The sequence below is a fragment of the Grus americana genome, chromosome 21, assembly GCF_028858705.1.
Source record: "Grus americana isolate bGruAme1 chromosome 21, bGruAme1.mat, whole genome shotgun sequence".
In the NCBI taxonomy this organism is placed as follows: domain Eukaryota; kingdom Metazoa; phylum Chordata; class Aves; order Gruiformes; family Gruidae; genus Grus; species Grus americana.
The window spans coordinates 1,788,130-1,803,576 of NC_072872.1; the positions used below are offsets into that span (position 1 = coordinate 1,788,130).

The following is a 15,447-nucleotide window of genomic DNA, read 5'->3' on the forward strand; positions in this document are numbered from 1 at the left end:
GAGGGTGCTGCCGGCAGCAGGATGGTGCCCTCTAAAGGCTGTGGATTTGATTCGGGGGTGCTGGGCGTGCAGCACGGGGAGGAAAAAGCACCCCATGCCCTTCCCCGTGCTTAACTGAATTAAATAATGAAAAAATTAAACAACCGGGGTGGATAAAGCGAGCGGAGCGAGGGGCGTACACAATGACGTCGTTTATTTAAACATTTACTCCAAGAAATATAAAAAAAACCCCCCAAAACCCAACCCCAAACCGTGGAGAAGACAATTACAGCACTAACCCAGGACCCTCTCGGCTAAAGGACGAGTTGTTCCGAGACCCTCGGGGTTCAGGATTATTTTCTTCCTCCAGTCTCCTCCTTCGCTCGCCCGCGGCCGGGACGGGGCGGCCGAGGCGGGGAGAAATTTAATCAGGCTAAAAAATATTTTGCTGGCGGCCGGATGAACCAAAAATGATGCTTTTTTTTTTTTTTTGGGGGGGGGGTAAAAGATTTTTTTTTTTTTTTGGTGATTTCTTCACCCCCCGTTTTATTGGGGATGCGGCATCCGCTCGTGCCACAACCCTCAAAAAAACGAATATTGCTAAAAAAGCGGAATATTTGACTTTTCCGCCCAGCTGCTCTCCCTGTCCTGGATATTTTATCTCTAATACACCCCAAAAAAATCCCCCAAAATAACCCCCAACCCCAAAGCAAATAAAACCCCCCCAAAACCAAACAAAAACACCCCTTTTTTTTTTAAAAAAAAAAAAACCTGCAAAACTCCCCGAACGGGGGCGAACGCCGCTCCCGAGCACCCAGCGCGACCCGTCGAGGAGAGCGGAAAGGACTTTACAATTTAAAAAAAAAAAAAAAAAAAAAAAAATTAAAATAAACCCTAAAATTAAAAAATAAAATAAAAAAAAAAAAAATCACCCTTGGGTTGCGTGGAGGCAGAGCTGGGCTCTGCTCAAAAAGGCACCTCGTTTCTCCAGCACAGTGCACAACGTCGTAGGAGGGATTTTGGGTTGATACCAGGCAGAAATAATTAATAATAATTAAAACAAATTCAGAGTAATTCCAAGAAAAAAAAAACCCAAACCCAAACCCGAAACAACAAACCACCTTAATGATGCTTTAGGGCTTCCCCCTCTTCATACCTGAGATCTCCCTGGGGTGGGCGAGGGCTGCGATAGCGGGGAGGGGGGGGGAACCCCAAAATGATGCTGGGGATGGGTTTGGCCCTTGGGGGATGTGGGGTGATGGTTTTATCCTGAATCCCTCCGGGAAAAGGGATGTTTGGGGGGGGGGGGAAACGACACCCCCCCCAAAATTATAGCACCCAAAGCGGGAGGTATTTGGGAAAAACACCAAAAAATTGGAATATTGGGGGCAAAAAAAAAAAAAGAGGCATTTTGCAGCTGCTCTTCGGGTCCCCGATTTTATCCCGAGCCCGCGGATATTTGTAGCTGGGAAAAGGGGAAACAATACAAAACCAATGTGGGGAAAAATAAAATAAAAATAATTAAAAAAAAAAAAAAGCGCCCCCCAAAAAAATAAGCCTGGCTGTGCCAAAAGATCCTGCTACGGTCGGGAACTCAAAAAGCCGTGGGGGGGGTGTGGGGGAATAACCCCCCCCCAGGGCTTTGGAAATGGGAGAACAGGTAGTTAAAACCGCGGCTGGCTTGGAAAAGCGGGGTTTGGGGGGGACCCCGGGTCCCGGCGGGGAGGGGGGAGCCCCTCAGATGGTGCGGGGGTTGTATTCGGGCAGCTTGCGGAGCTTCTCTTTTTCGGCGTCGGTCTCGTCGCGGGCGATCACGAGCGAATGGGCGTAGCCCATGGCCACCTGGGGTAAGGGCAGAGTGGGGAAACTGAGGCACGGGGCCACGCGCTTCGTCCCCCCGCTGCTCCCGCCCCCCCCTTTAATCCAGGATCACGTTTGAGCACCCCATGGGTGTGATGAGTTGTGTACAGCCTCAGCCACCGTATTTATTTAAAGGGGGGGGGAACCAACGCACCCTCCCTCCAGCACCCCATGGGTGTGATGAGTTGTGTACAGCCTCAGCCACCGTATTTATTTAAGGAGGGGGCCAACGCACCCTCCCTCCAGCGCCCCAGGGGTGTGATGAGTTGTGTACAGCCTCAGCACTGTATTTAATCGAAGGGGAGGGCTCCACCCGCCCTCCCTCCATCCTCTGCCGGGGTCCCCCACTCACCTGCTCCGTGTAGATCCCATCCAGGGTCTTCACCTCTTGGGCGGCCGTCGAGGATTTGGGCTTGTGGTCCCCGTAACCCTGCCAAGTGCATCCCACGGAAGGGGGAAAAAATCAACACGGGGGGGGGGGAGGGGATGGGAAGCAGCCGGTCCCTCCCGCTGGGGGGGTGGTTTCGGGGTGTCGAGGGGTTGGGGGTCCCCGGTAAATCCTTCTTACCAGCTCCCCGAAGGTGGGCGAGGGTCCCCAGCTGATGGTGCTCTCATCCGCCGCCACGATGATGCTGCTCTTCCTGCAGCGGGGTGCAAGGCAGGGTGACACCGTGCCCCCCCCCCAACCGCCCCACAGGCAGCTGCACCCCAAAAAGCTGGGATATTGGGGGGGGGTTGGGACTTACCCACAGGCCAGGCTGCGGATTTTCCAGCCGCAGAGGTCCTGCACGGCTTTGGGGTACATGGTGGACTCCCGGGAAGTGTTAGTGGCACCCCAAAAAAACAAGCCGCCTGCAAAGCCCGACGTCGCCAGTCAAGCTACGGCACCCCCGAGCATCCCCAAAACACCCCAAATACAGCAAATCTGTCGTTAAAGCACCCAAATCCCCACCTGTCTCGCTGACGGCGAAGGAGCACGTGTAACCGGCGTAGATCTGCGCCGCCCCGCGGCCCGGGAAGTCGAAGAGCTTCACCAGCCGAGGCACCATCTCGTCCTTCTGCTCGGCGTGGCCCAGCCGCCCGTAACCCCCAAATCCCCAGGAAAAAACGCGCTTCTGCGAGTCCAGGACCAGCTGGGGGTGGAGAAATATCCCCCCGCCCCGTCTCCATCAGAGCTGAGACCCGACCAGCTCATCGCTGGGAAAGCCGCAGCAGCCCCAGTAAATGCCATCGATTGCGGGGCGCATTGCAAATGTTCAACGCACCCTGCACATCTTTATCCTTAAATGCACCCTGCAAATCTTTATCTTTAAATGCTCCCTGCACATCTTTATCTTTAAATGCACCCTGCAAATCTTTATCCTTAAATGCTCCCTGCACATCTTTATCTTTAAATGCTCCCTGCACATCTTTATCCTTAAATGCACCCTGCAAATCTTTATCCTTAAATGCTCCCTGCACATCTTTATCTTTAAATGCACCCTGCAAATCTTTATCCTTAAATGCTCCCTGCACATCTTTATCTTTAAATGCACGCTGCAAATATTTATCCTTAAATGCACGCTGCACATATTTATCCTTGTATGCACGCTGCAAATCTTTATCCTTAAATGCACCCTGCAAATCTTTATCTTTAAATGCTCCCTGCACATCTTTATCCTTAAATGCACCCTGCAAATCTTTATCTTTAAATGCTCCCTGCACATCTTTATCCTTAAATGCACGCTGCACATATTTATCCTTAAATGCACCCTGCAAATCTTTATCCTTAAATGCACCCTGCACGTATTTATCCTTGTCTGCACGCTGCAACTCTCCATCCTTAAATGCAATTTTTTTTCTCCTTACATGCACCCTGCAAACGTTCACCCTTAAATGCGTGCTGCCGATCTTTTATCCATCAACGCACGCTGCGGGAATTTCAGGTTCCTGCGTACCGTGTGGTTGGCCCCGCACGCCACGTCCCGCACCACCACGTTGGGGACGGGCAGGATCTGCCCATCTTTGGTCTTCTCGATGAAGATGGCCACGCGACGCGGCACCAGCTCGCAGTCGTACTCTATCCGCTGCGCCCGGGCGATGAATTTCCCATCCGAATTATGCCCTGTGGACGAGCGCCGGGATAAAAAAGGGGGTGCTCCCCCACGCCCCCCCCAAGCACCCCGTTATTTCCAAGCCAGAAACCCCCTCTCCTTTTGCAAACTCCCTTTTTCTGTGCGGCTCCCACCCCGCTATTTCGGCCGGAGGTAAAGGGGAGGGATGCTCTGATTGCCCTGATGGGGAAACTGAGGCAGGGAACACCCCCCCCCCCCAAAAAAAAAACCCCGTAATAGCTCAGAATTGTAGTAAATCACCCCAAAATTGCACCGTACCCAGCTGCCCGTACTCGGGGCACCCGAAGGAGTAGAGGTTTCCTTTGCAATCCATGATCATGCTGAATTCGGCCCCGCAGGCCAGTTTGGTGATGGGCTGCCCGTTGTACATGATCTGCGGGAGAAGCAGGAAAAAAAAGAGTTAAAAAAAAAACAACAAACCCCCCAAAAAATCGAGAAAAAAGGGAAAAAGCTGAATTTCCCAGGGGAAACCCTAAAATCCTCAAATCTGGGGTTGTATTTTAAATTATTCTTGCATTTATTTGCACCGAAGCTGCGAATGAAGCGGCATCCCTGCGATCCTCTTGGATCCGAGAGGGGTTTGGGCTCTAGTAGAGATTTTTTATTTTTTTTTTTTTTTTAATGAGAAACCCCCAAATCTGCCCTTTTTTCACCCCCCCAAAAAATGAGGGGAAGCGCGGAAAGGAGCGGCGATACCTGCGTAGGGCTGGGCACAGCGTCCGTCTGATTCCCCAGCCCCAGCTGCCCCATTTTATTCTCCCCGAAAGCGAACACCGAACCACTCTCTGCAAAAAAAAAAAAGAAAAAAAAGAGGAAAAAAAAGAGAAAAAAAGAGAAAAGAGAGAAAAAAGAGAGGAAAAAAGAGGAAAAAAGAGGAAAAAAGAGGAAAAAAGAGGAAAAAAGAGGAAAAAAGAGGAAAAAAGAGGAAAAAGAGAGAAAAAAGAGAGAAAAGAGAGAGAAAAAAGAGAAAAAAGAGAGAAAAAAGAGAGAAAAAAGAAGAGAAAAAAGAAGAGAAAAAAGAGAAAAAAGAAGAGAAAAAAGAAAAAAGAAGAGAAAAAAGAAAAAAGAAGAGAAAAAAGAAGAGAAAAAAGAAAAAAGAAGAGAAAAAAGAAGAGAAAAAAGAGAAAAAAGAGAAAAAAGAAAAAAGAGAAAAAAGAAAAAAGAAGAGAAGAGAAAAAAGAAAAAAGAAAAAAGAGAAAAAAGAGAAAAAAGAGAGAAAAGAAAAAAGAGGAAAAAAAAGAGGAAAAAAGAGGAAAAAAAGAGGAAAAAAGAGGAAAAAAAGAGAAAAAAAAAGTGGTGTTTTGGGGCAAAATGAGCTGATTTCAGACAATTTGCCCAAAACGCGGATTTTTCCCCCGCTCCCCCCCTACCTGTAAGCGCCAGCGTGTGGTTCCGGCCGCAGGCTGCCACCACGATGGCTTCGCCCCCCAGCACCTCGATGAGCTTCGGGGCTTCCACCCTCTTCGTGTCCCCGTGGCCCAGCTGCCCCTTTTCATTGCGCCCTAACCAAAAATCGCTCTTTTTTGCAGCAAAACGAGAGGACGAAGCCTTCCGGCATCACACCATGATGCAGCCGGGGGGGGGTGGGGTTTGGGTTTTTTTTTGGGGTGCTGTCCCCTCTCCCAAGCTCACCCCAGCTCCAGAGCTTGCCCTCGGCGGTGATGAGCAGGCTGTGAGCGGCGCAGGGTCCCGACACCACGCTCCGCACCTGAATACCTGAGAGACACCCGTACCTGTGCGGCCCCCACAAATTCTGGCCCAGATTCCGATATGCAACTGTATTTTAAAAAAAAAAAAAAAAAAATTAATTAAAAAAATTTAATTAAATAGAAATGCATTAAAAATAAGGAGGGGAAAAAAATTAATTGAATATAAACGCATAAAAAGCAAGCGGTGCGTTTGGTTTTGCTTTGCAGGAGATCCGGATGCTGATACGCAAGCGTTAACTGCTGCCAAAATTAACGAGTTAAAATACGTAATTAAATATAAAGGCATTTTAAAAAAAAAAAAAAAAAATCAGCAGCAAAGCTAATGAAATATAAATACGTGAAAAAATAAGCAGCGCGTTCATTTTGCTTTGCGGGAGAACCGGCGCGCCCCAAGTTCCGCTGGGCAACTGCAAAAAAAACCACCCCCCCCCCTTCCAAAAAGATGAGTTCATAAAAATATTAATTAAATACAAATGCATTAAAAATAAGCAGATAAAAATATTAATTAAACAGAAAGGCATACAAAACAAGCAACGCGTTCATTTTGCTTCGCAGGAGACCCGGCGCACCCCAGGTTACGACACGCAACTGGTTTTAAAAAAAATAAATAAATAATAATTAAAAAAAATCCCAAAATATTAATTACGAAAAAATAATTAAAATTAAATATAAAGGCATCAAAATAAGCTGGAAAAAAAAATGGCATTAAAGTAGAACGGCGTGGCAAAGCGGGGAGCTGGGCTTTGCGGGAGCCCCACCTTGCTGCTTAGGCACTTCTTTGCGGCCGATCAGGTCCCAGTTGGTGGCTCCGAAGATGAGGAGCTGCCCCCGGCACTTGGAGCCCTCGAGTTTCTGCGGGGAGCCGGGAAACGTCAGCGGCACGGGGACACACGGGGACACGGGGGGACATCGGGGACACGGGGGGTGCGGGGGACACCGGGATCATGGGAGGTAGAGGGGATGTGGGGGGATGTCGGGGACGTGGGGGAGATGGGGGACATCGGGGGTGCGGGGGGCACGGGGGACGCTGGGGACACAGGGGATGTGGGAGGGACATTGGGGATGTGGGGGACATCGGGGACATGGGGGGACATTGGGGACACAGGGGATGTGGGAGGGACATTGGGGACATTGGGGATGTGGGGGACATTGGGGATATGGGGGGACATTGGGGACACGGGATGTGGGAGGGACATTGGGGATGTGGGGGATATGGGGGGGACATCAGGGATGGGGGGGACATGGGGGATGTGGAGACACTGGGGACATGGGGGATGTAGGGGTCATCAGGGACATGGGGGGACGTTGGGGACACAAGGGGTGTGGGAGACGTGGGGACACCAGGGACAGAGGGGGGGTGTGGGGGGACATCAGGGACATGGGGGACATCGGGGACACGGGAGACATGGGGGGGACACAGGGGATGTGGGAGGGACATTGGGGACATCAGGGATGTGGGGGACATTGGGGATATGGGGGGACATGGGGGACACAGGGGACATCGGGGATGTGGAGACACTGGGGACATGGGGGATGTAGGGGACAGCGGGGGCATGGGGGGACATTGGGGACACAAGGGGTGTGGGGACACAAGGGATGTGGGAGACTTGGGGACACCAGGGACGGGGGGGATGTGGGGAGACATCAGGGACATGGGGGACATCGGGGATGTGGGGGACCAGGGATGTGGAGACACTGGGGACATGGGGGATGTAGGGGACACGGGGGGACATTGGGGACACAAGGGGTGTGGGAGATGTGGGAACACCAGGGACAGGGGGGGATGTGGGGGGACATCAGGGACATCAGGGACATTGGGGATGTGGGGAACATGGGGGACACGGGGGACACTGGGGACATGGGAGACATCGGTGGGGTGGGGGGGACATTGGGGACACAGGGGATGGGGGGACACTGAGGACATCAGGGACGTGGGAGACATCGGGGACATCGGGGTACATCAGGGGACGCGGGGGGACACTGGGGTACATCAGGGGTCATGGGGGGACATTTTGCAGTATCGCCCCATTAACGCGCCCGATGCCGGCAGCACCGTGCCCCCCCCCGCACCGTGCCCCCCAAAAAGGGACGGGAAGCCAAGCGCTCCCCTGGTTTTTAGCAACCCCTTGCAAAGCAAAACAGGGTTGGAAAACTGGGGGGGGCTTTGCTTCCGGCCCCCCCAAAAGGCGACCGAGCGTGCACGAAGTCAGGGGGTGTCCGATAACGGGGGGCAGGAGGGATGCGGGGTGCTGCTGGATTCTTTTTGCCCCAAAAAAGGGGGGAAATGGGAGCGACGCAAAGGGGGCGCAGGGTGGGGGGGGGGGTTCCCCCACTTGCGCACCCCAATATTGAATCTGGGTATTTCTCACCTCCCCACGGGGTTAAAAATCTCCCCCTCCCCCCAAAAAAAGCCCCAAAATGGGTCAATTCTGAAAAAACAACCCAAAAGGGGTTTATGGTTTCCCCTTGGCAAGATTTAGGACAAAAGGGGGGGCTGCTTCCCCCCGCCCCCAGTTTGGGGGTATGGAGCTGGGGGAACGATTTAGGGGGTGCAAATGGGGGGACACTTTTGGGGGGCAGTAAGTGGGGGCAGCGTTACAGGGTGCAATAAAGGGGGTGTGACTTTGGGGGGGGGCATTTCAGGGGCATAATTCGGGGGTACATCTGGGGGGGCTGGGGATGTGCAATGAAGGGGTGCGTTGTTGGGGTGTAATAACGGGGTGCAAGGAAGAGGACAGTAGGGGTACATTATGGGGGTGAACTGGGGGTGCACTAAGGGGTGCAATGATGGGGCATATTGGGGGCGTTGGGGGGCATTAATGGGGTGCATTAAGGGGTACAATAACGGGGTGCATTAAAGGGGCGTAATTGGGGGTGCATTAAAGGGGTGCAATGAGAGGGGACATTAAGGGGTGCAGTGGGGGGTGATGGGGTCACTAAGGGGTGCAATGGGGGGTGCCTTAGGGAGTGTAATGGGGGTGTGGTGTGGGGGTTCAGTGAGGGATGCAATTGGGGGTACACCGGGGGTTGCAGTGTGGGGGTGTGATAAGGGGTGCGTTAGTGGGGGCAATGGGGGTGCATTAGGGGTGCAAGGTGGGGGTGCGGTGGGGGGGTACGTCAGGGGGTGCAAGGCAGGGTGCGCTAGCAGAGTGGAATAAGGGGGTGCAATGGGAGGGTAGAAGAGGGGGTGCAATCGGGGATGCGACGGGGGGTGCAAAGGGGAGGTACATTAGGGGGTGCGAGGGGGGTACAAGGTGGGGGTGCAATGGGGGGATGCAATAGGGGGGTGCAAAGGAGGGGGTGCAATAAGGGGGGTGCATGGGGGGGGATGCAATGGGGGGGTGCAATGGGGGGGGTGCATGGGGGGCCGCCCTCCCGCCACCCCGCTCACGATGCGCTCCTTGCTGTGCTCGGGCTCGCAGATCACGACGCTCTGTCCCCTCGCCGCGCCGCCTCCTCCTCCTCCTCCTCCTCCTCCTCCTCCACCGGTTCCACCGACTCCCCCACTCCCGGTTCCTCCGGCTCTGCCCGGTCTCCTCCCTCCGGGGCTGCCGTCCCGCGGCCGCCGTTCTCGGGGCGCTTCTTCCTCGCTGCTTCCTCCGCTGCTCCCTCCACCGCGATCGGGCCGCGGCCTCCGCCTCCCCCCGGCCGTCGCCGGGCCGGGCCTCCTCCTCCTCCCCGCCGCCGCCGCCCCGTTGCCCGGGCCCGTGTCCCAGGGCGGCCCCGCCGCTTTCCTCCGGGGCATGGCGCCTGGGCACACGGACACGCCGCCGTCACCCGCCCGGCGCCGCCCGGCCCCCCCGTACACCCCCCCCACACACCCCCCCCCTTCAGCCGGGGCGGGGGGACACAAAGGGGAGGGGGGGGGGGGGGGCACAGCCACAAAAGCCCGGGGAAGGGGGGGGAAGGGGGAGAGCGCGGGGTGACCCCCCCCCACCTTCAAGTGCACTTGGGGAAAGTTTGGGGGGGGGGAGATTGGGAAAGGGGGGGTAAAAGGGGGGGTAAAAGGGGGGTGCAAAGGGGGGGTGTAAAAGGGGGGACTGTAAAAGGGGGGTTTAAAAGGGGGGGCAAAGGGGGGGTGTAAAGGGGACTTGGGGGGTACAAAGGGACGGGTTGTAAAAGGGGGGTGCAAAGGGGGGTGTAAAAGGGGGGGGTTGGGGGTGCAAGGGGGGTGTAAAGGGGAGTTGGAGGGTGCAAAGGGGGGGTGTAAAGGGGGGTTTGTAAAGGGGGGGTTTGTAAAAGTGGGGTTGCGGGGGTTGCAAAGGGGGGGTTGTAAAGGGGGGGTTGAAAAAGTGGGTCTGGGGGTGCAAAGGGGGGGTTGTAAATGGGGGGTTGCGAAAGTGGGGTTGGAAAGGGGGGTGCAAAGAGGAGGTTGGCAAAGGGGGGGTTTGCGGGGGGGTACGGGGGGAGTGCGAAGAGACTCTTTGCAAAGGGGGGGTGCAAAGCGGGGGGTGCAAAAGGCCGATTCGCAAAGGGGGGGTGACAGAAGGGGAATTCACAAACCGGGGGGGGTCGCACGACGAGAAACCGGCCCGGAGACAAAAACCCGCCCCCCCCCAAGGGAAGTGGGGGGGAACTGTGCGGGGGGGGGCAGGGGATCCCCCCTCCCTTCTCACCCCCAAACCCCCCCGCACCCCCACACCTGCTCTGGGGGGGCCCCGCTCGTTCTCCTCCTGCCTCCGGCCTTTTTTATTTGCCTGTTTGTTTGCGGGGGGGGACACGGGACTTTTTTTTCCCCCCCTTGGAGGGGGATGATATTTTCGGGGGGGGGGGTGTTACAAAAAACCTCCCAGCCCCTTGCGCAGCTGGGGCCGCCCCCCCCCCCCGACTCCATCCCCCTCTCTCCGTCTGCTCCCCCCCCCCTTTTTTTTTTTTAAAATCTCCCTTTATTATTGCTGCTGAACAATGGGATCTCTGTCTGGCCCCATTACACCACGTGGATCCGCCTGCCCTTTTTTTTCTTTTTTTTTTTTTTTAAGCCCCCCCCATCCCCTTTCCCCTCCTCCTCCTCCCCCCCCCAATTCCCTCTGTTCCCCCCCCCCCCCAATTGCAAACCTGGTTTTAGGGCGAAGGGTGCAGCATAAAGAAAGCAACAACTCGGGGCCTTTGCAATATTTTTGGTGGTGTTTCCTGTTGCAGAAAAAAGGAGGTAAATTTTTTTTTTTTTTTCCCTTTCCTCCCTTAGCGCCCACCCACCAGATGCACTTAAAATGTAAATATGAGCCTCCAGAACAAATGCTACAATACAAAACAGAAACACATGTATGGGCAGGAAAGGGGAAAAAAAAAAAAAAATCATCCTGTTTTAGAGAGGAAGAGGCTGCAAAGTCCAGCTCGGTACACACAGCTCCATCTTTAGGACAGGAAGACTCGAGGAGGGTGAGAGCAAAGGAAGAGGGCGAAGGGATTCCCCTTCTGCAGCAGCAAGGATGCATGCCCTCCCCTTCTTGCTAAGGGATTTAATTTTTTTATTTTTTATTTTTTTTTTTGCAAAGGAAAATGCATGCTTCATTGTAAAGAATAATTAGGATTTTTTGCAAGAGCGAAACGCGCTCGTTCCCCTCATTGCAAAGGGGTTTTTTTCTTTCCCCGAGGAAAAAAAAAGGCACGTTCTGCCTTTCTCGCAAAGTGTGGGGTGGGTTTTTTTTCCCCGAGAAATAAATGGATAGATTCCCGTTATTGCAAAGAGTTTTTGCGGAGGAAAGGTGCATTCCTTCTCCTTCGAGCAAAACAAGATTTTTGCAGCAGCGAAGACGCAAAACAAGTTTTATCCCAGGAGGAAGACGCGCTCCATCCCCCCAAAAAAGAGATTTTTTTTAATTTTTTTTTTTTGGGAGAGAAAACGTGCTCGCTGTCCTTCTTGCAGATTTTTTTTAACCAGGAGCAGATTCCCTTTATGGCAAAGAGAAATTCTGCAGGAGGGGAAGACGCGTGCGTTTGCCGCGACCCTCCTTAGCGGCTCCGGTTTTGCTGTCCCCGTGCCGCCGTCCTGTGCAGGCGCGCCGGGCTGTGATGCAGCTGCGATACGCGCTGCGCTTACGACGCGTGATGCATTTGCGAGACGCGATGCGTTAGCAATACGTGATGCAATCGCAATCCGTGTTGCGTTTGCGAGCCGGGGACCTGCCCCCGCGGGGATGCTGGTGGGCACCATTTGCAAAACCACCCCAAAAATGCGAAACCGCTGGCAAAACCCTGGTGTTAGTTAAGAAAAAAAATAACCCCCTCGGTGCTTTAAAGGGGGTTAAAAAAAAAAAATTAATATATTACTTACTGAATCATCCGCGAAGCATCTCGGCGCCGCGACCTCTTGTCCCGCCGATGCTCCGGCAGGATTTGGGAGATCAAAGGTTGGATGCAGAAAAATACGGCTGCTCTGGGAAGGAGGGAAAGAGGCACCGCGGCCTCAAACCGTCAGCACCCCCCCCAAAAAAAAAACCAAAAAAACGTTGGGCTTTTCAAAGGGCTTTTGCTGAGGAGGAATAATTTGGCAGTGATGATTCCCCTCGCTGCCGGGATGGGTTTCGGCGTGCAGCCCGAGCGCCCGGCCCAGATTTCCCTCCCGTTTACCTGCTATCGACGGCAGCCTTAAAATTTGGGCTCTTTTGGAGGGGGGAAGAGTTCTGCAGCTTTTCGCCCTAATTCTGGTAAAAATGAAAAATGAAAGCGGCGCTCCCAGGAGCGGGGAGGAATTCGGTTTATTTAGGGGTTTTCCATGATACCGGTAGTAATATGATGTCATTAAAATGCTGCTGGCACTGGAACCTGGCCGGTTGTTCCTAAAAATGTAATTTTTTTCCCCCAAAACGCTGGCCGGGTTATACAGGGTGGATGGGAAGATTTTTTTTTTTGGAGGTGATTTTTGGCAGGTTGCGTCAGGCCGTGGGTTAAACTGGTTTTTCCTGGGATAAGGAAAAACTGGTCTTACCTGTTAATTCCCAAGGGCGCCTGGGATGGGGAGCGACTCACCTTGGATAACCTTGGCCTTGCTCTGCCTTCCCCGATCCCGGATCCGGCCGGGGCAGGGGGGGGTTTGCATCCCCAGCCGATGGTATTTGGGGGCGTCCCTAGGGATGGCGATATTCGGGGTGCACCCGTAGCCATTGGAAAAGGGCGTTTGCAGCGAGACCCTCTGCAAAACTCACCCCGGCCCGGGGAGGGGTGGCGTCGGGTGCAGCGTGGGAACGGGTGCAGGGGGATTTGCATGCTCTGCCTGCAGCGAGGGAGCAAAAATCCGGCTGGTGCATCCGGCTGGAGATCGGCTGCAATAAATGCGAGTCCCTTTTTCGTGCTCTTTTTGCAGCTGGGTTGCACCGCCGGAGTATCGAAGCGAGTCGCTGAAGCTCCGGGAGGTGGTTTATCCTCCGGGTGATGCGGACGTTGAATTTTCCCAAGCGTTTAGCGCAAGTGAGAGGGGAATTCAAGGTCTGGCTTGCCTCCGACCGGCGGGACGTTGTTGGCAGATGGAGTCTCGGGAGGGTTTTGCTGCCAAGAACCCTGTTTTGCTGGGAATTGCATGGCCGGGAGATGCGGAGGAGGCAAGAGATGAGCTAAAAAAAAATAAATGACTGCATGCCTTGCAAGCTTGCACGCTCACCGCGTGCAGCTTTGGGCACCTCTGAGGGGTTTTTGGTTGGGAGACCGGTGAGCAAAACCAGCCCAGCCGCTCTCTCGCATCCTTGCGCCACGCACCAAGAGGTCTGGCGTCTTCGGCCGGGGTTTTTAGCGATGCCGTGATGCCACGGGCATCAGTTTTTGGTGCTTCCCTGCAACGTCTTTCCAAAAAAAAAAACCAAACCCACCCAAAAAAACCCCTTTGGAGAAGTTGGGAGACCTCTTGGAGAAGGTGTCCCAAAGCCTTCCCCGGGAGGGTGCCAGCAGAGGGCATCCCCGGACCGGCTCCGTCACCCCGAGTGCCTAGATCTCTATAAATATACAGGTATATATATTCGCATGGAACGGTTAGATTTAAATAAACATCATCCCTCCGCGCACGTCGCTTCTGCCCCGTATCGTACACCAGCACACGGCGACTTACGCAGATATTTAAACGCCAAATATTTAAAGTTCCTTGAAAAAGTCTCCGCTCACGCCCACGAAAACAGGTTTATTGAGTTGGCGATGCATTATATATTGTAAAGCTTTATGGGGAGGGCATAAATCCGCGCAGGGAGGGGGGTTTTGCATTTTTTGCAGGGGCAGGGTTCACGCTCGGCGTTTGCATTTTAAACCAGGCGTCGGTGGTTCTGGCAGGGGGTGGTGCAGGATGAGGCCAGCTGGGCTGGATCTGCGGTGCTGGGAGAGGAGGAGGTGGGGGCTTCTTTAGGGGCTGAGCACGGGTGGAGGCCGTTTGCTTCCTCCGATAGCCCGGGGGGGTCCTTTCCTGGAGGGGCGAAGGGTCCGGATCCTTCCGGATCCTTGAATCTTTGATGCAAGAAAAAAAAAAAAAAATTAAAAAAAATAATCCCGCTGGCAGGCAGGATTAAATCGCCGGGACCACGGGTGGGTGACCCCCATTCCTGCACCGAGCGCCCCCGAGTTTTTGTGAGTGGCTAAAAGCACGTTGCTGGAGTTGACAGACTTTTGTGGGGTTTTTTTGGCTAAACTGGGGGTTGCCCTGCACGTGAACGGGGGGTGCGTGGAATCGTTTCCGAGCAAAGAGCTGGAGAAACGTCCTTAATCCCTGCCGGTGTCTGCGGTGCTGCCGCACCGTGCAGGGGGGGTTTGGGGGGGCTCTCGGCTGGTTGCTGCGGCCAGGAGCCCCCTCGGCTTGCAAAGGAGATGACCTGCAGGGTGATATTTCATTTTTAATTGATTTTTCTTTTTCTTTTTTTTTTTCCCATTCATTTATTTCTGGGGGTTGTCGCAGCACCCAGCACCCCAGGGTAGCCCGGCCCTGCTGACGCCGGCACCCAGCCCCGGCTGAGTCAGTGCCGCCGGTGCCGACACGCCGGCCGCGAGTGAGCAAATCCCTCGTTGCTCCTATTTTTCCTGAGCACAGGGTGAGGTGTTTTTTTTTTGGGGGGGGGACTGGGAGCACCCTATGGGTGCCGGGGAGGTTAATACTCCGGGGTGCGTTGGTGCACCCTTGCAAAGGGGGTTTGCAAAGCACCGCTGGGTGCGTCGGGCGCCCGGTGAGGGGTTGCGTGCGTGCGATTCGGGGTGCGCGCCAGCTGAACCCCTTGGCCAACGCAACCGTGCCGGCAAGCCGTGCGATCGCCGGCCGGCGCTGGCTCACCGGGACGGCCCCTGTACGTCCGTGTCGACGTACGGCGGCACGACCCACGGCTGTGGGTGCGCCGGGACCTCTCCGCTGGGTGCTGCGTGCACCCCACGGGTGCGTTTCTGCAAAGGCACGGGGGGGCTGGGGGGGCTGGGGGGCTCTTTGCTCCCTTCTCGCTCGGTAGGGCCTTTGCAGGGCTGGTTTTGGGGGGCAGTAGCCCCTTCCGGAGGGCTTTACGTCCTCGCCGGCAGGTTTCTGGGGTGGGGAACGGAGGGTCGGTTCCCGGTTGAAATGCAATCTCATTTTGGAAACGGACTGGAAAAATAACTTTAATTTCTGGGATTGCCGCTAGCGATGGTCTTGCTGCTACCCAGCCCCCCCAAAAATGGCCTGCGGAGGGTCCCCTCCCTCCCAACATCGGGACAGCAAGGAGAAAGTCCCCTCCACCACGACACTTGGGTCTTGGTCCCTCTCGCAGCGAGGTTTTCGCGGCAGGGCTCAGCACCTCCGTGGGCAGCGGTACCATTACCCAGAGGAAAACCTGTTGGGTTTTCGGGGGTTT

At 54.6% G+C, this 15,447-nt stretch overlaps 1 protein-coding gene across 3 annotated transcripts; it reads right to left on the bottom strand.

Moving 5' to 3' along the window:
* Window positions 1–688: 688 nt before the first annotated feature.
* RCC2 (regulator of chromosome condensation 2) lies at window positions 689–10,926 on the bottom strand. 3 transcript variants are annotated; one of them, XM_054849797.1, is made up of 13 exons: window positions 10,718–10,926; window positions 9,054–9,412; window positions 6,421–6,514; window positions 5,586–5,729; window positions 5,324–5,455; window positions 4,650–4,738; window positions 4,212–4,326; window positions 3,777–3,943; window positions 2,792–2,972; window positions 2,586–2,691; window positions 2,408–2,480; window positions 2,192–2,269; window positions 689–1,821 (listed from the first exon to the last, which is right to left on the bottom strand). In XM_054849797.1, the coding sequence occupies exons 2-13, from the start codon at window positions 9,405–9,407 to the stop codon at window positions 1,717–1,719; spliced, it is 1,638 nt and encodes a 545-aa protein (XP_054705772.1). In that variant the 5' UTR covers window positions 9,408–9,412; window positions 10,718–10,926; the 3' UTR covers window positions 689–1,716. The 3 variants fall into 3 exon arrangements, with proteins under 3 accessions (XP_054705772.1, XP_054705773.1, XP_054705775.1); XM_054849798.1 differs by lacking the exon at window positions 10,718–10,926 and adding an exon at window positions 10,305–10,320; XM_054849800.1 differs by lacking the exon at window positions 10,718–10,926 and adding an exon at window positions 10,166–10,188.
* Between the last annotated feature and the right edge of the window lie 4,521 nt (window positions 10,927–15,447).

Coding starts and splice junctions, on each gene's coding strand:
- RCC2 (XM_054849797.1), bottom strand. CDS start 9,407: ATGCCCCGGAGGAAAGCGGCGGGGCCGCCCTGGGACACGGGCCCGGGC. Junction 2,481..2,585: donor ATCCGCAGCCTGGCCTGTGG/GTAAGTCCCAAC, acceptor ACCCCGCTGCAG/GAAGAGCAGCATCATCGTGG. Junction 1,822..2,191: donor ATGGGATCTACACGGAGCAG/GTGAGTGGGGGA, acceptor CCCTTACCCCAG/GTGGCCATGGGCTACGCCCA.